General features: G+C 42.1%; 1 protein-coding gene across 5 annotated transcripts in view; it reads right to left on the bottom strand.

Moving 5' to 3' along the window:
• MTA3 (metastasis associated 1 family member 3) overlaps positions 1–26,786 on the bottom strand; it is a 132,285-nt gene that overhangs the window by 17,272 nt on the left and 88,227 nt on the right. Inside the window, exons 17-19 of one of the 5 annotated variants that reach the window (XM_081185993.1) lie at positions 18,380–18,411; positions 9,071–9,225; positions 1,458–1,485 (exon numbers count right to left, since the gene is read on the bottom strand). In XM_081185993.1, the coding sequence (XP_081042119.1) occupies positions 1,458–1,485; positions 9,071–9,225; positions 18,380–18,411 (215 nt within the window). Of the gene's footprint in view, positions 1–1,457; positions 1,486–9,070; positions 9,226–15,960; positions 16,075–18,379; positions 18,412–26,786 lie in introns of those variants that run through there. The other 4 variants (XM_081185992.1, XM_081185994.1, XM_081185995.1 and 1 more) reach the window with 4 other exon arrangements.

Raw genomic sequence — 26,786 nt, 5'->3', positions numbered from 1 at the left:
CACTGTCGAACAGCTCTTACTGTCAGGAAGTTCTTCCTAATGTTTAGGTGGAATCTTCTTTCTTGTAGTTTGGATCCATTGCTCCGTGTCCGCTTCTCTGGAGCAGCAGAAAACAACCTTTCTCCCTCCTCTATGTGACATCCTTTTATATATTTGAACATGGCTATCATATCACCCCTTAACCTCCTCTTCTCCAGGCTAAACATGCCCAGCTCCCTTAGCCATTCCTCATAAGGCATCATTTCCAGGCCTTTGACCATTTTGGTTGCCCTCCTCTGGACACGTTCCAGTTTGTCAGTGTCCTTCTTGAACTGTGGTGCCCAGAACTGGACACAGTACTCCAGGTGAGGTCTGACCAGAGCAGAATACAGTGGCACTATTACTTCCCTTGATCTAGATGCTATACTCCTATTGATGCAGCCCAGAATTGCATTGGCTTTTTTAGCTGCCGCGTCACACTGTTGGCTCATGTCAAGTTTGTGGTCAACCAAGACTCCTAGATCCTTTTCACATGTACTGCTCTCAAGCCAGGTGTCACCCATCTTGTATTTGTGCCTCTCATTTTTTTTGCCCAAGTGCAATACTTTACATTTCTCCCTGTTAAAATTCATCTTGTTTGTTTTGGCCCAGTTCTCTAATCTGTCAAGGTCGTTTTGAAGTGTGATCCTGTCCTCTGGGGTGTTAGCCACCCCTCCCAGTTTGGTGTCATCTGCAACTTAATGTGCAAAAGGAAGGGGGCAGCCGTGATGATGATGTAGAATAGAATGTCCCTATTTTTATCTGAGGAATGTTGGAGGGTATGCTACTGAATTACTTAGCTGGGGAACCAGCCCTGTGAACATTTCATTGCCTAACAGTCAGGAGGCTTTGCAACCCAAAGAATGGAACCCAGCCCGGTCTGGATGGTACAGTTTGGAACAATGCAATCGTCTATATATGTCTACTCGGAAGTAAGCCCCACAAAGGGGCCTACTCCCATGCAAATGGGTACAGGATTGAATCATTAAGATCCTGATCTGGAGCAATAGGAAAAGGTGTCAAAGCTGCTGTTTAAACTTCATAAACGCAAACCCACTGAATCTCTTATTTCTTGGGATAATTGCTAAAACACTTGCAATATCCTCCCTTTTTCCACTGGGTCAATTGAAAAGAAGCAGAAGAGGATGAAGTGGTACTTAAGACCTATTTCCACGCCCCCACCTTCTAGAGGGTTCCAGATATCTCAAATAAAAGCAGGAAAATTATTAGCACAAAGCAGTATTACAGACCCAGGAAGCCAATTGTTTGGGGATAAAAGGTACCTTGAGAATTACAAATGGTTTCTGCAGTGTGGTGAGACTACTGTGAGCCCTCTTAAGTGAATTACTAGCATCAAAAGGTAAAGCTGTGCAGACTTATAAAATGGAAGGTCATGTTGCTGTTTTAGTGAATATGCTCCCAGTGGAGTAGGCACTTACCGTGAGAAGGTTTCTAACTGCTTCCGCACTGAAATGAAACAAGCATTGAGTCATTCAAGAGTCGTTCTAGACACAAATATGCTTATTGGCCCACTGAAGGAAAGTCTTCAGCAGGAATGGGGAACTTGTAACCTTCAAGGTGCCATTGGACTCCCATCTCATCAGCCCCAGCCAGCATGGCCAATGGTCAGGAATAATGGGAGGTACATTTCAACAACTAAAGGGCCATAGTTTCCATATTTGTTGGCTACTGGTCATGCTGAATGAACCTGATGGGAGTTGGAGTCCAATAGCATCTGTAGGAATACAGATTCCCCATCCCTGGTCTACAGAAACAACTGGCTGATTTATACACTGCGCAGCCAATCATTTTCACATGTTGCTCAAAACAGAAAAATGTTAAGAATGATGAATCTAGTAGTAGTATATTTAACATAGAAGAATGGTAAATGTTTCAATCCTAAACTCATTTGCTAGGGAGCCAAACCCCACACAGTGGGACTTACTTCAGAGCAAACTTGAACAGTATTGTACTGAAGGTTACCAAAGCAGGGATATATATATATATATATATAGATATATATTCATATAGCTGAATCCCACTTTTTCCAGCACATGAGCTGTTCAATGCTTTTTAACAATGATCAATGAAATATTCCGCATGGTCTCAACAACTTATGAACACCAGCTGTGGTTTTGTAGACCATGAGAGGAATCTTCAGCAGAGCTGGGGTCAAACTGTTCATCTGGACAAGAGGCAAATGACTAACTTTTATTTGTTTGTCCTTGTTTGCATCCTGTACACATAAGTCCATTCTCCCTGCTCCAGAGCACTCAAAATTTCGCCAAAATATATGTAAGTATGTCCTTTAAATGGCTGCATTTCACTGCTCTGTAGCTATGCTCTTATCACCTTTTCCCTAAAGCTCTGAAAGGTGGGTAACTATTCTGCCTCATGTGTGTGTGCCTTCTCTCCCCATCCACCCAGATTCCTCTCACCTGCCCAAAGCAATTCCCAGCAACACTATTTAATTTATTTATTTTAAAAACAACTACTTAAATCCTTTGGCTGCTTTTTATGTTAAGATATAATAAGATATTTTCTGGAATGATGGGTAGTTATCACCTGAGTCAACAAATTGACTCAGATGGTAACTACCAATGAGACCTTGGCATTAATAATAGCCCATGTCCAACATAATAAGCCTGTCTCAATCATAACTGAAAAAATGTGGGATTTAGGCTGTAATCCTATACCCATTTCCGGAAGAGTAAATTCCCTTGACGTTAATAGGACGTACAAGTAGACACATATGGGATTCCATTGCTAGTCCTCAGAAGTAGTGCAATACTTAGACTGGCTGCATGGTTCACAGGGCAAGCACATTTCTGGGAGCACACCAATGGTCAGGGCTGGCCAATCCACGAGGGAAGATGAGGCAACTGCCTCAGGCAGCAGAATCCACAGGGGCAGCAAATCCAGCCTTCAAGGAATGCAGAGTCCATGGCCTTTGTTGTCACAGCTCCTTGGAGGCCAGATCTGCTACTTCCTTGGCAGCCCCCCTATCCCCAGTGCTGCCTCTACAGCGGTCTCCTGGCGAAAAAGAGGATACTGCTGGTCTCCTCCAATGTAGATTGATTATTATTTTTTTGGCCCTTTTTCACTCACTCGTTCTTCCCTAGAGGGAGCGGGGCATTTTGTGGTTCACCTCAGGTGCCAAAATGTCTTGGGCCATCCCTGCCAAAGGGACGTCATTGTTTCTGAAAGCAAACACGTAAGGTGCATGTCCTAGGTCCAAGAGGCAAGACCAATCGAAGCTTTTAGGATCATCTACAATGATATTTGAGGGTTCAGTTCTGTCATTTCCTATACACGTCTACTTAGAAGTTAGTCACCTTGAGTTTAACGGCCTTAACAGGTAAGTGGGTATATTTATTTATTTCACAAGATTTATATTCTGCTCGACTGTAATAAAAGCTCAACAGAGCTTCCAAAAATATAAAAGAACAAAATTATCAGAAAAATACATTTGAAAAACTATTTAAAACATTTTTAAAAATGTTTTAAATCATCAATAAGCTAAAAACCAGATTAAAACACATGTCAACATGTCTGGATTGACTTGCCTAAACAAATATGTTTTGAACAGTTGCCAAACAAATTATGGTATAGGACCATTGCAGCCTAAATGTAATACTCTTCGATTTAACCTCATGGTACACTAAAGTCTGCTTTACGTGGGTAGCTCTGTGAAGGACTATGATGATGGCTCATAACTGTCTTAAAATAATGGTGTAATGTTGGGAAGTCCAGTCCATATTTTACATATGTTTCAAATCACCAGGATCTGGAGCAATTTTCCAGTCTAGGTCTTACACAAAGCTCCAGAGACTAGACCCAAAAGCAGCTGAAGGATACCGATTTATGGCGGGCTTCCTCGTGCATAATATTGATTTGAATTCATTCTAAATGTAAGGCAAGAGTCACCTAACAAATCCCATCAACACAAGCCATGCACAAGATATGCAGCCTGCATGACAGGGCTTCCTCCCATGCCCCAAACAGTGTCCCCCAAATGGGGTCATGGAGGGTTCAGGAGAACCCTCAGAGCAGTGGTGAAGGTGGTTCGGGGGTTGGGGTTGTTTTGTCTGGCAAGCTGCAATCTTTCCCTGATTGGATGTTTGCCATAGCACAATGTTGAATTCCAGAATTTCAGTGTTTTGGCCACCATTCTTCATGCAAAGAGTACATCATACATATGGTGTTGCCAGCAGATGACCTTAACAGAGGAAGAGAGGAAGCTGCCTTTGGTCCATCTACATCAGTATTATCTACATAGACCGACTGATAGAAGGAAACATTCTCAACCCTACCTGAACATGCCAAGGATTGAACCTGGATCTTCTGCATGAAAGTAGATGCCCTACTACATATTACAAAGTTACTAAGCTATAACTCTTCAATCCCTACCAATTCTGCTAGTCTAAATTTGCTACGTTTATTCTGTATGTATGATATTTATTTTATACATACAAATTACAAATTTATGGCATTTTTTAAAAGGCATAATATGGTTCAATCATGCAACTGGCTTCATCATTCATTTTCATGGTAATGGTCCTTGCATTATGAAGTTTAAACAAATCCAAGCTGTCACTCAGAGTCACATTGCTCCTGAAGTTCTGGCTAATGCAATATGATTTTTTTCTATATTCTTTGGTTATATAAAAACCAAGAGTGGCAATTTAGCACAATGAAGCCAATTTTAAAAACATAGTCATTCCCTGCATTAAGCTAAAAAAAGACATTTACAAAAGAACCTATATTACAGCTATTTCGTTTGAGGACAAGAAAGCCTAAAATGAGCCTGGGTTAGCAAAACACAGCTAAATTAAGACGTATTATATAGGCTCATAGCACCTTGAAGTTCTTGAAAATATAGAGAGATTAACAAGCAACTGCAAAGTTTCTCTGCATGAGCAGTTTATTGGGGAGATGAATCACAGGCTAACTATTGAAAAATATTCCAAGTTATTACACCTCCACCTGCTCCATTCCCTTGTAGGGTCCAGGATTCCAAGAGATTATTCACACATAATTTCTCATCGCAATATTACACAATACTACAGATCTAGCAGCCAAATGTGTAAATTGAATCCAGAAAAAAATATATTGCATTTTCACTGCGAAGACAATGTGTGTGTTCAGTCAATGCATGGAGGAAGGAATGGCTCCACTAGCAGCCACATTTGTCGATTGTAGCTTTTCACCAGACCAGTGCATGGAAACTCTGGATGAGTTTTGCTGCTGCAATACCTCTTCTCTTGCACATAGTGATTGCACACAGATGTAGATCATCTGTGAAGAGCCAGTGTTTCCTAAATATGGGCTGCAAGATCTGCAATTGCTCAATCATCACTTAGTGTTGCAGTTCATCAGGTGATGAGAATGTGCCTTAAAATCTATATGTGTGTGCATTCACTCTGACCTTTTGTCTTGTGCAAATGCAGCAATCAAACAGATACACACACACACACACACACACACACACACGAGCCGATAGAAATGAAGATTGAAGAGACTGAGGAAATAATTTAATTTGTAGAGGACTTAATATCAATTCAGAACATCCTGGTTTTCTTTTCATTAAGGGCAGGGTTGTGGGAAACCAGCAGTAGAGTAAATGATCTACCTTTTTTTCACAGTCCTTCCTTGCTTCTCTTTAACAGCGAAAAAAGCCAGATTATTTCTAGAATAATTCCACCCTAGATACCTGGGTGCAATATTAGAACAGGGAGGCTAGAGCAAGCCAGCCTGAAAAATGTACCAATAGGCTGATAAATAATGGTTTCTGCAGTACAAAAGTAAAGTGCCTAGAAAAATTGTCCACAGGAGTTTAGCGTTATCAAGAGAATGTTGTAACTGCTATTTTTATGTAATGTTTCCACACACAAAATATTTTCATTTTTCTTGGATGTATTCATAAAGCACTTTAGAGATTAGAGAACTCATGATGGACAATGGTAACAATATTGGAAACCTATATTCTGATATAAAGTACCCACCCTCCCCAAGTGAGCATCTCTGATCGGACCATACTTCTGGAAGTCCATGATAGACAGATTATCATGTTTTTGTTTTGTTCACTAATAAACATTTTGAAGTTAATCCTTCTTTTTAAAATAATAATAATAACCCCACAATATCACACCTTTTACTTTGTTTTCTACAATACCACACAATGGAATTCTATTTTGGCATTAAGTTGTATATAACTTAATAAATAGTAACAATGGAGCAGGCTGTCCAAATGGGCCAATAGTGTCAGAAGCTGCAGAGGCTAGAACTGGATACATACCCAATTGTCCCAGTTACCATCACTGTCCCCCATGACTGTGGTGATCTTTTTGGCACCACAATGTCATGCCACAATCTTGCACTTTTAGGGGGAGCAGGACAACCTTGCACAGCATCTCAAAACATGTGTTTTTTGGGTGCCATGCCTGAAAAAAGCACTTTTCAGAGGCCTTATCGCAAGCGGGTCACGTGACTCATGTGGGAGTGCGGACGTGGAAGGTGGCATCCTGGTTTTTCATTGCAACGTGTTGCAGGGTATGTGGGTGCTTCTAGTTCTGTTTGCAGCTGTACACAGAACCCAGGGAGAACTGCATCTTGGAACACACAAAGAGAGGAGGCTGCCTGATGTAAAATGAGTCCATTGGTTCACTGACCTTGGTATTATCTACTATGACTTTTAGTCAGACAGAGCTCTTCCTGAGTGCTACCTAAAGATTCCGGGGAATGACTCTATGTTCTACCACTGAATCATAGCTCTTCCTGACATCTTCCAACTGTGGAGTAGTCTTAGGCTCTGGACTGGCTCCACTTACCCAGGCTGAGCCCTTCTAGACAAGTCAAAGGCATGTACCTTTATTTGTCTGCAGTGATCTTGTCTGAGCTACAACCATCTTCCGGCCTCGGTTGTGTTTCTGTGCATCCCTTAGCTGGGTCTCAGGGCTTGGTCCCTCAACTCTGACTCCCCAGCTCTGCGCTGCCTCTTGGTTCACCTCTAACAACTGCCTGTATCTGACACCGAGGTCAAGTCTTCAAAGAAGAAGAAAAGGCCCAAACTCCTACTACTAGTCCCTTGTAGGACGCAAAGCTGCATCCCATTTATTGTTGACTGTCAGCAGCATAAAGTGTCCATAAAATAGGCAAGATGCAGACACTGAAAACAAATAAATAATTGCGAATTACTAACAATATAGTCCCAACATTAGATAAGGCTCCTTTTCCAGCTTAATAATTTCCAACAGTGCAACAATTAACATTTCACCAGTGGGGCTGGGGCAACTGTTCAAAAAATGCCCTTAAATATGGGGCTGGGGATGTGAGCCCAAACACATCAGCCAACTGAATATGAAATTTTATGGTGGAGATATTTTCCATGCCAAGGCTAGGTGCAGAACTATTTGTGCAGGGCATTGTCTTCAAAAGACAGTGATTTCAAGGGCTGCTAAGTTCAACTTGATCAGAAAAAGTAACCTATATATACCAGTGTCGGTCCCTAAGCCATCCTTTTGCATGTTGCTAATTTGAGCACCGCCAGGATTTAGGAAAACTTCATAAAAACACTCTGCTTCATAAAACACAACACATCATTGGTAGTAACCTGTGATCAAGTTCATGTGGAAGAGAGGTTCAAGCTGAGCTGCCATTATTCAAATTCTGAAGCATCCCAATGTACTGTGAATATTTTCCAGTCCACGTCCATGCAAAGCTAAGTAAATTAAACCTTTGGTAACTTTTCATACTGGCAACATACTTTTTAGACATGCATCATTTTGCAACACAGTAGTTCAATTTTACTAGCAAACCAGAGGTTAAACTAACCCCTTTCTAGCCCAGCGAGGAGCGCGGGAGCGTTTGCGCAACACACCTGCACATGGCAGCCAACACACTAACGCGTCGTGACACACAGTTTGGAAAGCTCTGGATTACAGTAACTTCAGGGCACACTGGTGTTTCTCATAGCAAACGTGCAACAGGTTAATAAAATATATGCATAGGTTGATTGCCATGGGTGTCCCCAACATTTCCACACATTTATTTATAGAGTCATGTGTTCTACATCCATGTTTAGTAGCTTGCTGCTGGAAACACCAGCATAACAAGTTTCTCCTGGAGCAATCAGTATGTTTGAAGCTCTCTATTTTTCCAAGCAACGACATATGGAAATATTCAAGAAGTTATTCCTTATTTTCTGACTGCTTTCAAGCTATTTGGATAAATGAAGCTATTCTGTAAATATTCATCCATGTACCTATGTATAATCACACACACAGAGAGAGAGAGAGATGCATCTCAATCTAAAATAAATTTGCCAGTTTCCCCTGCGTTTTAAAGCGATTGCATTGCATCATCAAACCATCACTGAATAAGCTGTAATTGAGGGATTTCCATGGCAATCAGTGCACTGGAAGCATTGGCACTCAGAAATCTTTGCGCTTGTAAATAAGAATGGAAAGATGTTTTAATAAAAGGACTAAGCAAGGGTAGCGCTGCAGGAACAGGCTGCCTTTGGTTCTTTATACAGAGATAAATGATGGTCAGATGATGAAGAAAAGATATCAGGAAGAATAAAAACCCCACACAATAATCTATGAACAAACCATGTTCACCCTCTGAAAAACCCACAGCTTTTATATCTACCTCTCAGCCGGAGTACAAAAAACCATTTCCTAAGTGCTAAATTGTGGGGAAATGTTTATTCTTCGGTCATATGATGGAAAGTGAGGAACGGATATTTACAATAGCCTCTCTTTCTAGCACAGAATAAATGCATAAAGGATCTTTTGCCTGTTTGAGATACTGATATTGGATCACCGATTACAGCCTTTCTACAGATTTAAATGTGCCTATAAATATTACCGTAGCACATGATGGAGACTGTTTCAGTATGTTTGACACCTGTGGGAATTGACTAGCTGGATCCATCATATGCATAAGAATACATTTCGGCAATCTCAGAATGTTACCTAGCAATGAGAGGGCGAGCGAGCTTTCTACACTCTTGATTCTTGCAGGCTCTTATCTCCCCACTTTCTCTTACCTGGTCTCTTCTGTAGCAATAAAGAAACCATCATCAGGAGCATTGAGCCAGTTTTGTCTCTGCCTCTTGAGCAACGGCGTAACACTTGGCATAAGGTCACTTGTGCCGACTTGTAAAGTTTTACCATTAGTTGTATAGAAATCATGTGCCGCTTGCTGAAATCATTGCCAAAAAAATAAAAAAATAAAAAAATCAGGAAATATTTTAGATACATGGACTACAATCCAATGGAGAGTGTTATTTTGTCCTTGTTTATAAGCTCCCCACCACATCACAACACAATAAAGGATAGACAGGTTAGTTTGCATAGGCAAATTTGGCCCTCCAGATGTTTTTGGCCTACAACTCCCATCATCCCTAGCAAACGGGACCAATGGTCAGGGATGATGGGAACTGTAGTCTCAAAACATCTGGAGGGCTGAGCTTTGCCTATGCCTGGGTTAGTCTCTCCGGTGTCAGTTTCACATATGTTTAATCATAAATCCGTTCTGCCCCATTTTTAATGCATCAGTTTTTAAAATTGCATACATTTCCGCTCTAAAATACACTTTCTCCCCAAAGTGTTTATTTTTGTATGGATTTCTCCCTGAAATATGCAATTTGTATGCATCTTCGACCCACAACCTGCATCGTAAAATCAGAAGTCTGTAGTCCAAAGGATAGCTGCATTCCGATCCATGAAATTAGCCTATGAGGTGGCCATGATTAAGTTCATTCACATAAATTCACACAGAATGAACATCCCTAATCACAGCCCACTTTTGAAAGACCAGGTCCTCTGAGATTAATCCATAATGAGAGTACTTGGGGGCTCTCCATATTCATGCCCTTATCTCAAACTAAAAGTAATGTTCCAAGTTGGGAGCCAGTAATTAGCTGTGTCTGCCACATGGCAGGCATGTGTCACAAGAACCTTGTAGAGCTACCTTGGTTGAACACTAAGGAGACCAAGATACTTTTTTTCTCATTTTTGCTGCCTCAGACCTGCAATTCCTTGGGACGCAATATCCCCAGTGGCCCCTCTAGCAATCTGGTGCCCAATAGCATGCGGAAGGTTTCTGACATTGGATATTGTTGCCGTAGGCACTGCTGATTCTCTGCTACACTCGGCTGTAGACACTGAATGGGAATGATAAAGTCCCAGTAGAACCCATTACAGTGAGAAATGTGCTCATTTACTGTTGCTCCTTCTACTAAGAGCAACTCCTGTGGCTGTTGCTCCTCCTCCTTATATTAGCCATTAAATTATCCTCCTAGTCCTAGCATAGATTAGCCTTTAATAAGTACCGATGGGATATAAGGTTCCTGTTTTGCCTGTAGTACTATTTCAAGAAATATTAGGCTACCCACCAAAAGGCAGACTGGGGTGCTGAATGCATTTGCTGAAGTTTAACCTAATCTGGGTTTTAAATTCAAGCTCAGTCCAGGGTGGCCTGATATATCTCAGTATGCAGTCCTGTGGGCAAAGCAGCAAAGAATGCATGGCATAGGAAGTCAGAAGGAATAGAGCTATATGCTTTTTAACCTGGGCATTACTCAAATACTTAATGCTCCCTCTAAAGCCATTGGAAAGCACATCCACTGCTGCAGAAGAACGTGATCAATAATTTTCAGGCACAAACTCTTTGAAGATGATGTCAGATATAGTGCTCCCATTTACTACTTTAGCAGCACTTCTGTGTTATTGATGCCAAACCACGGAAAGATTCACCACACTGCTTTTGCCCTGAAAGCCTAGGAACCGCCCCTGCCCTCTCAATTCCTGAGCCCATTAGGAGCAGTTCTGTATCACTGCAACCTCAGCCTGGAAAGATGAGCCATTGCAATGTTTCCCTGAAGCAAGTTTGCTAATTTATTTACAGAAAACAGCTGGCTGAAAAGAGACATATTCATGTGTCACTACAATTTTAACCTGGCCAATCCTAAGCAAGTCCAGCATGTGTGTCACAAACATTTCGCCGAAACCAAAACCAAATATAAACAGGGTTGAAATCAGTAGGGGCAAATCCAAAGTGAGTTTTGCCACCTGTTTACTTTCCAACTGGCATTTAAGGCATGCTTGCTTCAGCTGTGCAGAAGTGCTATTCAGCTCAGAGCATCTGTTTTGCATGCAGAAGATTCCTGGTTCAGTCCTTGGCATCTCCAGGTAGTGTTGGGAATGTCACCTACCTGAAACCCTGGACAGACCTGATAGTCAGCGTAGGCAATAGTGAGCTAGAAGGACTGCAGGAGGTTGTGGTCAAATACAACTAAGAAGCAAAGGACTAGTTAGTGCATGAAGAACTAAAGGAGTTGTATTGCTAGATAGACTCAACTAGGTCATGCCCCTTCTTCTCTGGAAGCCTTTCTACTTCTTCTACTTCTTCTCTCTCTCTCTCCCTCTCTCTCTCTCTCTCTCTCTCTCTTTCTCTCTCTCTGTCTTTCTCTCTCTCTGCATCATGTGATGAGACAGACATGAGTTAGCTTGCTCCCAGGCTTACAGCACATGTTTGGAACTGTATTCTGTACTTTCTACCTAAGAGTATTTTGCCTGTGTTATCCTTGCTGCTGCATGGAACAACGCATGACTGAGACTTTGAATCTGTAAGTAATGGATTTTAAACTACCTTAACAGTGTGTGGTCTGCTCATTGCAAGAGGGGTAGGAAAAGGCCAGCTGTTATGTGCAGCTGAATGGGATAAGAAAGGTTGAACAACCTATATTCTTAACACTTTACTGTGCTACTTATTTTTGTGAGATTAATACTCTGCTACTGGGGTTCTCTGTGTGCAAGCCCCACAATTTGAATCCAGGCACCTAGCCATTTCTTTTTGTTGTTCACCTCCACACATGGGTCTACAGGGATTAATATATTTTAATTCCTCCCACACATTGGTATAAGGCACTTCCTCTGTTCCTAAATGTCCTATTGCCTACTGATAGGCAATATGAGAGACACTATGGAAAACAATCAGGGTCAGGAAAATGCCAGGGCACAGAGACCAGGCCAACTCCACTATTAGTTTCATTTGACTGTCTTTGCAAATGGTGGCCTGGAAGTTTATGAAGCAGTCAAAGGTAAAATCACATAGCTTCTGACCTTCCTGAATGCCCTACACAAAGCAAAAGATCTCATCCTTCTGTAAGTAAGAGACCTCCTCCCATTCTAGACTTCTTTGTGGAACACATAGAAGGTGTGGTTGTTTCTCACATTGTATCGGATGCCATGAAGGGTAAATATTCCGCTGCTCACCCACTGCCCCAAGCTCTCTGAGCCTTGCAAAGAACCCAGATAAGTAAGGATCTCTAATCTCATCCTAAGACTCTGAGAGGGACTGGGTGAGCTCAATAATAGCAGGCGTCTCCACATTCTCTCAAAATTTTAGGGGTACAACACATGGGGTGTTTTTTGCTAGGACTCCTGAAATCTTGGTCCAGCATTGGGTATATTCATATGTCCCCTCAAGAACTGGCCAAACACATCAATGCAAGAACTGAAATATTCTAAGCACTACAAACAGAATGTCAGAAAACATTCAAGAATGCAACCCGAATCTCTCTCCCTCATGGCAGTACAAGTGACACAAGCAAAGTATTTATTTATTTCTTCTAATGCTCATATCTTCACTTGACTAACCTAATATCAAGCTCTTGAGGATCTTCAGGGCTGTGACTCACTTTATATTTCCTTGTATAAAAATAAGGTTTACTTTAGGATAGAAACCTATGCATTATTTATTTTTTATAATTAGATATCATTTTACTATACAAACATTACAAGCCATCAACATTAAATAACCCCAAAGCAAAAAGGAAACTGCAGCAGACCAGAAACAAATATAACAATATAAACAAATTCAACAATAATTTTAAAAATCCCCAACAAACTCAGCAAAATGGTACATCTATACCCGCACAGAAGACCAGTGAAATTAACCAATGTTCAAGTCCTTCTTAAAGATTTGGATTTTTACTTTGTTGGACCCTAGTGGGCTTCCTTTGGGAGGGCATTCAATAAAATTGGTGCCATTATTGAGAAGGCCCTGCTCTTAGTAGACTCACAGAACTTCTGTTGGTAGGAGGACACAGAGCAGGACCTCACATGCTGAATAGAGTACATGTGGAAATGTGTAAGGGGGGAAAGTATTCCTTAAGGTACTCAGATCCTATGTTATTTAGAGCTTTCAAGGCAAGAACCAACTCTTTCCATTATGCTGTAATGAACTGGCAATAGTATAGCCAATCTAGTATAGATTGAACAATGCTAGAATACTGTGCTCTAATCAACCAGCCGCTGAAACAGCATTTTGCATCAGTTGAAGTTTCTTGTCCCTTTTCAAAGGGCAGCATGTTGCAGTAATCTTGTCCGGAGACTAAAAGAGCATGAATTAGCATGGCCATCCCAGTAATGAGTCCCAGCCCACAGTTTAAGAATAAAAAGTTTAGGGTTCCAGTGCCACATCTGAGACTGCCTCCATCGGGTGGGTAGTACACCAACAGAAACTCTATCCTATCTCAGACTCCTAACAGCAGAACACCAACAGAAACGCCATCTTGTCTCAAATTCTGAACATCCAGTATGCTCCAGGAAAGGGAAGGAAAATTATGAAAGAACATGGCAGCACTTCATCTTGCCTTTACATAATTGCTCCTGCCCATATTTGATACACAAAGTCATCTTATGGATCCATTGCATTTATACTTTGCCATTACTCAAGCATGCTTACATTAAACTATTCAATAACAGGTATACCGCCAGCACCTTATGCATTATAGTAACAAAAAATGGTTTAGTAGACACTGAAGGAAACCACTATCATTTCAAATTCATCATAAACAGAGGTGCCAGCTTCTCTGGACAATTAAGGGGGCCCAACACGATATTCTGATGTAGGGCCCTCTGAATATTGAGGGGGCCCTGCCCTCTAGAGGGGAAAAAAACATAGTGTGGGCCATAGTGCCTTGGCCCCCAGGAGCCAACACCCTTGGTCATAAAAATACCTATTGTGAATTATATGCAACTGAATATTTCATATAAATTAAGAATCATAGAATCATAGAGTTGGAAGAGACCACAAGGGCCATCGAGTCCAACCCCCTGCTAAGCAGGAAACACCATCAGAGCACTCCTGACATATGGTTGTCAAGCCTCTGCTTAAAGACCTCCAAAGTAGGAGACTCCACCACACTCCGTGGCAGCAAATTCCACTGTCAAACAGCTCTTACTGTCAGGAAGTTCTTCCTAATGTTTAGGTGGAATCTTCTTTCTTGTAGTTTGGCTCCATTGCTCCGTGTCCGCTTCTCTGGAGCAGCAGAAAACAACCTTTCTCCCTCCTCTATGTGACATCCTTTTATATATTTGAACATGGCTATCATATCACCCCTTAACCTCCTCTTCTCCAGGCTAAACATGCCCAGCTCCCTTAGCCGTTCCTCATAAGGCATCGTTTCCAGGCCTTTGACCATTTTGGTTGCCCTCCTCTGGACACGTTCCAGTTTGTCAGTGTCCTTCTTGAATTGTGGTGCCCAGAACTGGACACAGTACTCCAGGTGAGGTCTGACCAGAGCAGAATACAGTGGCACTATTACTTCCCTTGATCTAGATGCTATACTCCTATTGATGAGGCCCAGAATTGCATTGGCTTTTTTAGCTGCCGTGTCACACTGTTGGCTCATGTCAAGTTTTTGGTCAACCAAGACTCCTAGATCCTTTTCACATGTACTGCTCTCAAGCCAGGTGTCACCCATCTTGTATTTGTGCCTCTCATTTTTTTTGCCCAAGTGCAATACTTTACATTTCTCCCTGTTAAAATTCATCTTGTTTGTTTTGGCCCAGTTTTCTAATCTGTCAAGGTCATTTTGAAGTGTGATCCTGTCCTCTGGGGTGTTAGCTACCCCTCCCAGTTTGGTGTCATCTGCACCAGTTTGGTGTCATCTGCACCAATAGTAGTAGTCCAACCCCCTACTACTAGAAATAGTAGTAGTGGATAAACAGACTCCATTTCTGATTATTTTGCTGTCTTATCTTTCTGTTTATATTTGCAATCTTCCCATATTCTTGAAAGCCATCGATTGATAAGCAGTGAGTTGATCTTTTTTCATTTAATGGTCAGTCATGCTGCCTTCAATAAATGGCATTATCATTTCTGTATCATTCTGGAGTATTATGACTTACGCATTTCCCAAAAGAGTAACTAACCAATGAGTCCATTGACCACACACAACTTGTCACATTTCTTATCTCTAATTCAGAGGCCCAGTATGTTATAATCATATGGCAGGTTCAAAAAATATGTAACAGCCAGTATGTATATTTGATTTAGCTTATATGATGTCAAATACCACCAAATACAAATTTATAAAAATAAAAAAAATTCCTTCCAGTAGCACCTTAAAGACCAACTAAGTTAGTTCTTGGTATGAGCTTTCGTGTGCATGCACACTTCTTCAGATACACTGAAACAGAAGTTGCCAGATCCTTCTATATAGTGAGAAGGTGGGGAGGGGTATTACTCAGAAGGGTGGTGGGAATGGGAGATTGGCAGATAGCTGAGATGAGCCTATTGACGACTCTTAACGACTGTAATAGGTCTTACAGGAAAAGGCAAGGGGTGAGAAGGTGAGAAATGGCTTAGTCATGTTATAAATTTATAAAATTTTATAAAATGTTATAAAAAATTTATAAAATGTTATAAATTTATAAATTTATAAATTTATAAATTTATAAAAGTTTTCCTTGTGGTTCATACAGAAAGTGGACTGTGGAATATTCTGCCACAACCACCTTCACATTTTCTGTGGGATGCTTATATTAAGATCCTTTCCCCCAGTTAATTTGGTTTACCATAATTTTATTAATCTGTTTTAAAGTTTCTGATAGAAATGTTTTGTTTAACTGCTTTTTAAAGAAGTTGCATTGCAACGTTTTATTAAACAGCTTTTGAAAGTAAAAATATTCTATGTAACATAAGATTTTGAATTTGTAATTTAAGAGCAGAGCTGGAAACCATTCAAGGAAGCAGTGTCTGAAAGACAAAACATACAGCCAAAATACACTATTTCAAAGTCTATTGAGAACAAAAGTAACCTCTGGCATAAAACAATTAATAATAACGAATTTGAATTTAATACAAGCACCAGTTGTGAATGACAGATTTTGGAAAACCAGTGAATTCTCTTTAGAAAACTGAGAGAAGATATTGCAATGATACTATGATGACACTAATGTGAGCAGATCTCCTGATTAATCAGGAAACATGGATATGAGTAGCAATCTTGATTGAATCACAATGTTAGCATCTGGTATTCTGCTCTGGACTGTTTATGTCACCAAGTTATTCTGTCATTTTGCATCAAACATTCAGATTTGTACACAGGGTACAGTGAAGACCAGACTCACAACAAGAGATTTGATTGGAGCTATGAGTCACTAAATGACTCAAATTCTGTATGAGCAGGTGGGTACAAGTTGGTGAGAAAGGCATGGTGCTACTGTCATGCAAGAGTGGATAACCTGTGGCCTTTGTGACTAATTTCATGTAGCCATCAGGTTAAATTCATGGTGGGAGGGGGAAGCCCATAAGAAAAGAAGGATATGGCTAGCAGCCCAAGAAAAATGGGGGGGGGGGGACAAAGTCAAAATGGACGGTATATTATTTGTTATTGTTGTTATTAATGTATATTTAATGTATTTATGGCCTGCCTTTCTCCCAAGCTGGGATTCCAGACAGCTTACAACCTTTTAGAAACATCACTTTAAAATACAAAATAATTAAAAAAACAAACTAAAAACAATTGTTAAAATACAATAAAGGACATTTAAAACCAGTACTGAACTCTTGATTGCCCTGATAGCTGCCAACATTGTCTGCTCCTTACGTTTTCAAAGGCCTGTTTAAATAAGAAACCTGCCAGTTGAAAGATAACAAGGAGGGAGCCAGTCTAATCTCTTTTGGGAAGGAATTCCATAATCTTGCCGCAGACATATGAAAGGCTCTCTCTTGTGTCACCACCATCTGTGCCTCTGATGTTGATGGGACCGAAGGAAGGTGCTCACCCAAGAATCTTATCACCCAGGGAGGGAGATATAATCTACCAGGTAAATGGACCAAACCATGGGTAGAAGAAAGGGGAAAACCTTCAAGCAATCATTTAGGACGTCTTGCAATTGTGATGTCTCTCTCCTCTCATTGAGGGATGGGTGGGGGTGAGTAGAAGAGGGAGAAAGAAATGGAAGAGAAGGGAGATGGGGGCACCTGTTGGGATCATTCCCACCCATCCCTGGCATATGGCCCAGGACAGAATGCTTTGGTATTTGAACCTTTCACTCCAACCTAAAATATTCCTATGAGTTCCTTGGCTGATGAGATGAAATGTAGATTTCATGTATGAGTTTTCTCTAAGATATTTATGATCTTAATAATTCAGCCCACTAATCCTCCCAATTTTCAAGTCATTGTGGGGGGTCTTACTATTTCTTTATATGTTTTTAACAGCAGAAAAGAACTGGAACTATGGCTGCCATTCCAATGTTTGCTAACAGAGCTTCAGCTGCTAATCATCTTTTTGTTTCTTTAAACGAAAACAGGGAGAAAATCAGACAACTGTTAAGTATTTGCTTTAGGAATTTATTGGGGTTTTCCTGATTTGTAACATAATTTTTAAATCAAAGTAACAGTATCTCTCTTGAAGATGAGCACACATCATGAGAATAGCCATCTCACAATACATGAAATATTATAGCACAGAAGCAATAGCAATATTGCTTAGATTCATTTGACCAGGACCACATGGTATAGATAAACTTTGTGGAGAATTGGGGATGGGGACTTGGCCCTCTGTGCCTCCAAATCCAACACTTGTTTGCCACTGTTTCACATTGGCTCCCCACGCCCAATAGATTTCAGAAGAAGATGCCACCAGGTGTCTCATCGGGTGGGAAGCAGCATCCTGGCAGGCATGTTGCTGTTGTTTACCAGGAGGGAGAGGGAAAAGGCAATGGAGAGGTTGGTCCAGTGCAAAGGCATCAGTGTGGAACTGATCTGGTGCTCCTGCTGGTGTGTTGGCACCACAACAACCTCCTTACCACTCCATTTCCCCCATCTCTCCCAGTAAACATCAGCAACCCAGCTGCCAGGCAGCAAGCATTGCCGCCCCTCCCTGTCCTATGAGCCACTTCTGGTATAAGGCTGCAGTCCTTGCTATGCACATTTACTTGAGAGCAAATCCTAACGGACACATTAGTTTCTGAGTAACCATGCATAGGATTGTACTGCACATTCTTTAAGTCCAAATCCAGTAAAATCAGATAGAAAAAATGTTAGAACTTACCATTTTAGTCCCATGTGTATGACTGGAGAGTCCTAAAACAAAACCACACACAATACCACAGATTAGACCTAGATTGGCTTACGCACATCCCTTTACAACAAATTATTTTCATTGCAGCTTCCTCAAGAGCAACCGTAATGCTGAAAGATACAGAATGCCAAACAGAGAGCTCCAAATACAGAGGCAACCTTGCAATTACAGGGCCCACCACAGCAGATGGCACTGATAACAATCTTCAAATATATGAATGCCTGGCACATAGAAAATGGAGCAGATTTATTTGCTGTTGCTCTAGACGGCAGGACAAGAACTAATGGGTGGAAAATGCAAAGAAACCGTTTTCTGCTATATGTTTAAAGAAACTTCCTAACAGCTATTTTACAGTGGAACAAATTGCTCTGAGAGACAGTGGACTGTCCTTCACTGAAGATTAGTTAAGTGGAGGCTGGACAGCCATTTTGTTAGAGGGTAAGATTTGCATCCTTTGGCCCACGCTCTTGTCCTTTGACAAAAATCTCACACATTTTTGCCTCTGGCCCATTCCACAACTGGCTTTCGACCCTTAGACTTGAAAACATTTCCCCAGCCCTGTTATATATGGTTCCCTGATAAGCGTCCCATCCAAGCACCACACAGATTCAAAATTAATACATTCAGGAGTAAAAATTGCATCACATGCCCATGAGAACAGTCTCTTGGCCTCTGGCCATTACCAAGCGCACCAGAAAGGTTCCCCTTGGCCTACTAAATCACTTCCTCGTCACCAGGGAAAACCAGGTTGTCCTACCACAATTAGTTTTGAACAGATCTAGATTGGTTGCCAGCAATCAGTCCCCGCTCCCCAAGATGTTTACACATGATTTGCTTTTATTATGCTTTCTAAGGGCTTTGAAGTTGCTGAAGTCAAACTAACCTGGATGCAATTTCCTTTCGTACCCACAGGTGAAGCTACTTTGGCACTGCTGCGTCAAGTGAAAATCTGAGCTTAGCTAATCAATGTTGCTAAAAGCAGAACAATCACTTGAGGAAACAAGTCTGACAATTTCAGCTAGACAATTAAGACAAAGTTCCTAGATGCAAACAAGAAAAAATAATTGCGGTGCAGTCAGAGAATAACATTTTGGAGGAACCAATAAATCACTAGCATTCAGAGAAAGTGGTCTAAAACAGAATGGAGTGCATGTCATACTGAAAACTGTAACCTAATGGAACATTTGTAGTTGGACTATAGTCCACTGATGCTGGGGCAGTCGAGTGGGTTTCACAGCTTAGGGGAGATTTGAAGCCAGAGTCTGCTACGTCCTACTCTAACACTCTAACCATTACACCACTGGCTTTCGCACTAGCTAGACAAAGAGAATTAAGTTTAGGTATTTATTTGACCCCTTCATGGATCACTGCCTTGCCGTGGCGAAGGGGCTTGAATAACTCAGATTTCGAGGGCACAAGGATTTGGAGGGCGCAAGGAGAAGGGGACGACAGAGGATGAGATGGTTGGACAGTGTTCTCGAAGCTACAAACATGAGTCTAACCAAACTGTGGGGAGGCAGTGGAAGACAGGAGTGCCTGGCGTGCTCTGGTCCATGGGGTCACGAAGAGTCGGACATGACTAAACGACTAAACAACAACATTTATTTGTAGAGCCCCACACCTGAGAAATAGGGGTTTTGCTCCACATTACTGTTTTCTACAGTCTGCATTGTATTATTTATTCTTTTTTCATATTTATATCTTACTTTTATTTTTTCACAAGGAGAAACTCTAATGTAGCACTGGGGTGTGTGTTATAGTAAGTATACTAGGAACCAGCAAGCTTACTAAATTAAGATCGCATATGCTTCCATGTAAAATTGATGTTACACAGAAATATAATTTGAGAGCCCCCAAAGTTATAAAATGTAATAACAAGTGAGGCTTCTTCCAGCAACTCTTGGAATAAGTGTTTATGTCATTGCTAAAACATTAAGGTGACTCAGGGTTGCATATTGGAATTTTGTTTTCCAAGGAGATGAGCTAGGAACTGAATACAGATTTCAGACAGAAATGTCAGGTGCTTTTCCGTATGTCAATGAAGAAAAAAAGAAGAGAAGGGGTAAAGAGAGAACAAATCAAATACTGCTTTTAAAGATTGTTTAAATTCATTTCCTTCCTGTCTCCAAAAATATGCCCCAGCACTTCTAAATTGAGAGGATTGCCAGAAGGTTCTCAGACTGTTTTCTACAGTCTGTATTGTATTATTAATTTTTTCATATTTATATCTTACTTTTATTCTTTCACAAGGAGAAACGCTAATGTAGCACTGGTGTGTGTGTGTGTGTGTGTGTGTGCGCGCGCGCGCGTGTGTGTGTTATAGTTCACTAACACACAGTTCACTCTTAGTGAACTGAAAAATGGGGGTGGAGATGCTCCTTCAGGTATTCTGGGCCAACACCATGTAGGGCTTTAAAGGACAGCACCAACACTTTGAATTGTGCTCAGAAACATATTGGGAGCCAGTGTAGATCCTTTAGGACTGGTGCTATATGGTCCCAGCGGCCGTTCCCAGTCACCAGTCTAGCTGCTGCATTCTGGATTAGCTGTAGTTTCGTGTGGGTAAGGACAAATTGGCAGAGTTTGGTGGCAAGGTCCGCTGTGGTTTTATCTGAAATGGTGTTCCTTATAGCTTGTAAGCCATCATTGTGTGGGATGTTGGTATACAGAGATTCCACATCCATAGTAGCTAGTATAGTATTGTTGGGAAGATTATTTAAAGATTGTATTTTCCTCAGAAAATGTGTGGTGTCACGTACATAGCTGGGCCAACACCATGTAGGGCTTTAAAGGACAGCACCAACACTTTGAATTGTGCTCAGAAACATATTGGGAGCCAGTGTAGATCCTTTAGGACTGGTGCTATATGGTCCCAGCGGCCGTTCCCAGTCACCAGTCTAGCTGCTGCATTCTGGATTAGCTGTAGTTTCCAAGTCACCTTCAAAGGTAGCCCCACATAGAATGCATTGCAGTAGTCCAAGCGGGAGATAACCAGGGCATGTACCACTCTGATGAAACTGTACACAGGCAGGCAAGGTCTCAGCCTGCATATCAAATGGAGCTGGTAGGCAGCTGCCCTGGACACAGCATTAACCTGCACCTCCATGTTGACCAAAATGACTCTCAGGCTGCGCACCTGGTCCTTCAGGCTCACAGTTACCCCAGAGAATCCCCTACACCTGCCCACCGAAAACCCCATCACTGCTACTGATTTGGAATTATGGGATGCCCTTCTATATGTACATACGCATCAAAGATTGAGCACTTTTCAGAAGCGTTTAGGGCTTGTTTGAGAAATGGCAGGGTAATCTTGTTGATTTGATTGCATTTTATTTTGCTGGAGGGCTTTTACTTTTATTTATCTGCCCTGATTTGGCAATAAATCTAAATAACATAAAATAAAACAAGCTATATTCAGGTAATACTGCAAACAAGCACTTCGTCAGTTGCACTGGGCTAGCCTACTTTGGCATTCTATGAAATCTGTCACCGCAAAGTTATATAATTCAATTACTTCCAGATGTGGAGAGAAGTGAAGCTTCCATTCTCATGTCATTGTGTGAATCTTTCCTGTTTAAAAGCAAAGTGTTGGCCAGAAAGTGAAGGCAGCAATGACATTTTTGCTTCCCATGATTTTGTAACTTGAGACACACACAAAAATAAAAAATGATTCATTGAGTTTTTCTTAGCACACGGAGATGGAGGTGTTCAGTCTGCTAACTTGAGAACTTTCACCGTCCAGCAAGAGTTATTGAAAAAACTATGCATCTTGACATGTTTGCTGAGAACCTGGATTGCTGATTACCTTTACCATTCACTGAAGCAAACTAAGAGTGATGGTGGAGGAAAATGCCAACACCTAAATATTTTCCAGTCTCAGTGCCTATTTTCTCCACAAAAGATGGGTGCATCAGTCCAGTAAAGAGGGCCCATACGCAGAAACAGGCTGCCATGCACACAACTGATCCAGATGCATAGCTGAATTAGATATGGTATTTTCTAAAAAAAAATCTCAATGTTGAATTTATTTGTATGGATTTTTTTTTTTTTTAATTCCTGTATTGCCGAGTGAAATTGATGAGAAGAGGTTTGGGTTTTTTTAATGGTCCCAGTAAAACTAAAAACAATTCTCACATGAAATGTACGTTATTATAATTGTTACTATATGTATAATATTAAATAATTATTATATACATATATACTCCAGGTTTCCTAAAATAATCACATATATTCAACAGTGCACATGACTTTATAAAAATACTTACATATTAATATATACAAAATGAGCCCGCAGAACTATACCCACATGGAGTACTGTTCTTTTATACACAATACAGTGGTACCTCGGGTTACAGACGCTTCAGGTTACAGACTCTGCTAACCCAGAAATAGTACCTCAGGTTAAGAACTTTGCTTCAGGATGAGAACAGAAATCGTGCGGCGGCAGTGGGAGGCCCCATACCTAAAGTGGTGTCTCAGGTTAAGAACAGTTTCAGGTTAAGAACAGACCTCTGGAACGAATTAAGTTCTTAACCCAAGGTACCACTGTATACAAATAATTGTATATTATCTGCACATGATTAATCAGGCTTTTTTTTTAAAAAAAAAAAAAAAACATTAACACCCAATGCATAAGAAGAAGAAGAAGAGTTTGGATTTGATATCCCGCCTTTCACTCCCCTTCAGGAGTCTCAAAGCATTCTCCTTTCCCTTCCTCCCCCACAATAAACACTCTGTGAGGTGAGTGGGGCTGAGAGACTTCAAAGAAGTGTGACTGGCCCAAGGTCACCCAGCAGCTGCATGTGGAGGAGCGGAGACGTGAACCCAGTTCCCCAGATTACAAGACTACCGCTCTTAACCACTACACCACACTGGCTCTAAGCAGCTTACACCTCAATGGACAAGAGGCTGTCCAATGCAGGCAAAGCTCAAGTCTGTATAGAAATCTGTAACCTGAAGTGTTTGTAACCCAAGGTGTCTATAACCTGAGGTACCACTGTATGTGCATTTTAATATGTACACATATGCAAAATTCAGAGAAGTGCAAAATTCAAATGTTAGCTGTTTCAGCTTTGGTACTGGTTCAGGAAGTGAACATTTGGTTAATGTGAACCAAACAAATGTCTCCTAATACCCACTAACCACCCCTTGTATAGGTGGTTCGATTACAAATATTGTCATTGTAAGCCTTGTCATTTATACAGTGCTTTGAGTGCTCAAAATGGCAAGGTTTCAGTAATCTTTTCAACCAGAAACCTAATCCAGGGTTTTGAAAGGGGGGTGGAATATGATGCATTTTTTATGTAATCAGTCATGCAAAGACCACAGATTAATGGGAAGTGGGGTTGTATCAGTTTAGGGCTGCAAAATCTGAACAATCCCTTGAGAGAGATTTTACACTGTAGCCAGTTTCAGCACATTACCCCTCGGTTGACAAAACAAACATATTGTGCACATATTCAGCACAAGTTAACAAGTGAAATCAAAATAGAGCTATGAATGAAAATCATGTACTGATCTTCCCAAAACAGTTTTAAACTATTACTAGATTAAATAGCGAGTTCACAGCGGATCAATATAAAAAGCATATCTCTGTAGCAGATTACCAAATCAAATACGTTGCTTGGAAAGTGGTAATCCATTGCTTACGTCTAGGCTTCACAACCCAAAATTAAGCAAAGCTAACAAAATTTTAAAAAAGCCCACTTATCTCACAGCAGTGTAACGCAGAAGCAAAACTTGCCTAATGGCTCTTCCCCTTGGGATACTTTGCATTAATTCAAGCCAAAAAATAAATAAATTCAAGCACGGTGCATTTTGCATACACACAAACTGGCTTGCCATTTCCAATGCTAACATGGTTAATATTTAGGATTATTGACCACCTACATAGAATGCTCAAAATACATCACACACACATTACCTTGTTGCCATTCCTGTAAAGTCAGTAATTATTACTACCCTCCCTCCCTTGGCATATTGCAGATAGGGATCTGGAGCCAAGACAATGTCACTAATATATGAACTGAATGCTGCCTGATTAGTAGCTCAGCTGCTCAGCAGCCAAATGCTTTTCCACTGACAGTTGCTTCTAAATGGATCTTTCCAGCAAGTACAGCCACTGGTCTTCCCTGAAATAGGATGATGGACAGGAGAAAAGGGACAGCGACACAACCCATATCTCCCGGGCACATTCTAGTAATTAATTAAAAAGTGTTGGCCACTGTCAGGGAACTGCCATCAGAGCATCAGGTGGTGGAGGGACTCAGGCAGGATGAAAGAGACTCAACTGCTGAAGCAGGGACCAGCAGGGGGAGGAGTGGGTCTCTGAGGGAATGCGAGCAGGAGGGAGGGCTCAGGGAGGCTTCCAGCGAGAACAGTGGTGAGGTATCGGAGTCTCCCATAGGGAGACCCATACCTCGCAGGAAACTGTCACGCCGTGAGTCCAGGAGACGCGTTTCCGTTAAGGAACTTCTTTGCTGGAAACGCTTCCGCAGACAGCCACTGTCGGACTCTACTAGTGATTAGAGCAGACATGTCTGAGGAGCTCCGTCACACACGGAGGTTTGTGGGGGCGCACAAACTCTGAGGGAGCACGTTTTCACGCACAAGCAGCTAATCAAACCCTCACAGCAGTCCGACAGTCTTTGTACGCTGCCTGTGCAAGAGAAGGCATCATGAGCGAACCAACCGGAACCGGAGGAGCAGGGGCTGGAGCTGGTCCAAGCTTGGAAGATAGATACCGAGCGTTGGAGGTTCAACTGGCCCTGCAGACGGCGAGGCTGGAGGAGAGAAGGGCTCAGGATGCAGACAAGAAGGGGAGAGCCACTCAATTCCCCAGAAAGGTACCAGGATTGGTGCAGAAATTTGGGGGGGACCCCAAGGACTACCATGCTTTTAGGACAGAGATGCAATATGCCCTTAATGTGCAGTTCGATGAGTTCCCTGATGAGGAATCGCGAGTTGCTTTTGTAATTGGGCATCTTGAGAAAGGGGCTAGAGACTGGGTTCGACCCCTAATGGCAACGCACAATGACATACTAAAGGACACAATGAAGTTCTTTCGTGCAATGGATATCATGTTTTCCAGCGATATTGAGGAAGGGGTGGTGCGCAGACAGCTAATGGCTTGTAAGCAGGGGAGTCGATCTGTCCGTGAATATTGGACTGAGTTTACCATGCTGATTCACAGACTGAGTTGGGATTTATCGGCGGCACCCGTTCAAATGCTATTTGAAGAAGGTCTTTCTTCGGGGGTGAAAGACGAGCTGGCACGGAGCCCCAGGGCGGAGTCTATGGATCAGCTGACCAAATCTGCGCTGACCATAGGAGCGCGGCAGGAGGCAAGAGCCTTGGAGAGGCGGGAAGGGAGAGGGGAACGTTGGAAGGAGTTCCGCATTCCAGACATTCCTGAGCCAGCTTTCCCGCCGGCAGAGCCGATGGAAATCGGAACAGCGCGCGCGCGCGCATTTTCAAAAACCAGCGAGGGAGCTAAGAAGGAGGGAAAGGGCCCCCGGAAATGCTATCTCTGCCAACAGCCAGGCCACTTTGCCAGAGTCTGCCCCCAGAGGAAGGAATGGCAAGGGATGGTGGGAGCTGTTGAGGGGGGAGAAGAAGGGGGAGCGGAGCAGGTAAAAGCCAACGCCTGGTTGCCACAATTGGGGCACTGCAGCCAGGCCAAAGAGCAGTGAAAGTGCCCGTGCCAGAAGCTCCTCGACCTGCTCTAGTGATTGAAGTGTCGCTAGAGCTGCAGAATGGGCATCCCCTAAAAATAAAGGCGCTATTGGACTCAGGCAGCTCCTGCAATTTTATGAGCAAGGAGTTTGCTGCTGAACACCAGATACAGACCATCCCTTTAAGCAACCCCCTGCAGGTGACCACGATTGATGGCAGGGAGTTGTTGGGAGGAGGAGTCCGCTTGCAGACTGTCCCAATGATAATGAGGGTGGCAAGGCACACAGAACTGATAGCGTTTAATGTGGCCACCCTGGGAGGCGCTCCCATTATTTTGGGAATGAGCTGGCTAGCTCTACATGATCCGCTGGTTGGCTGGCATCAAAGAGTGGTGTCCTTTGGTTCAGCACATTGCCTAGAACACTGCAAAGGGGAGAAGGGTTCAGTAGGGGCCCAAGCCACCCTAGCAGGGACTGAAGTAATGGGGAAGGTGAAGGTACCACCACAGTATGCAGATCTCAGCGACGTGTTCAGCGAGAAGGAAGCTGACCAACTACCACCTCATAGACCCTTTGATTGTCAGATCAATTTACTCCCTGGAGCACAGCTTCCCGTGGGCAAGTTGTATGCCATGTCAGACAGGGAAATGCAGGAGTTGCGAGGGTTCATTGACAAGAACCTGAAGAGAGGCTTCATCAGAGAG

Source organism: Podarcis bocagei (assembly GCF_964188305.1).
Source record: "Podarcis bocagei genome assembly, chromosome: 3".
In the NCBI taxonomy this organism is placed as follows: Eukaryota; Metazoa; Chordata; class Lepidosauria; order Squamata; family Lacertidae; genus Podarcis; species Podarcis bocagei.
Note: the sequence above shows the minus strand (reverse complement) of the source record. Positions and strands in the feature narration are given on the sequence as shown.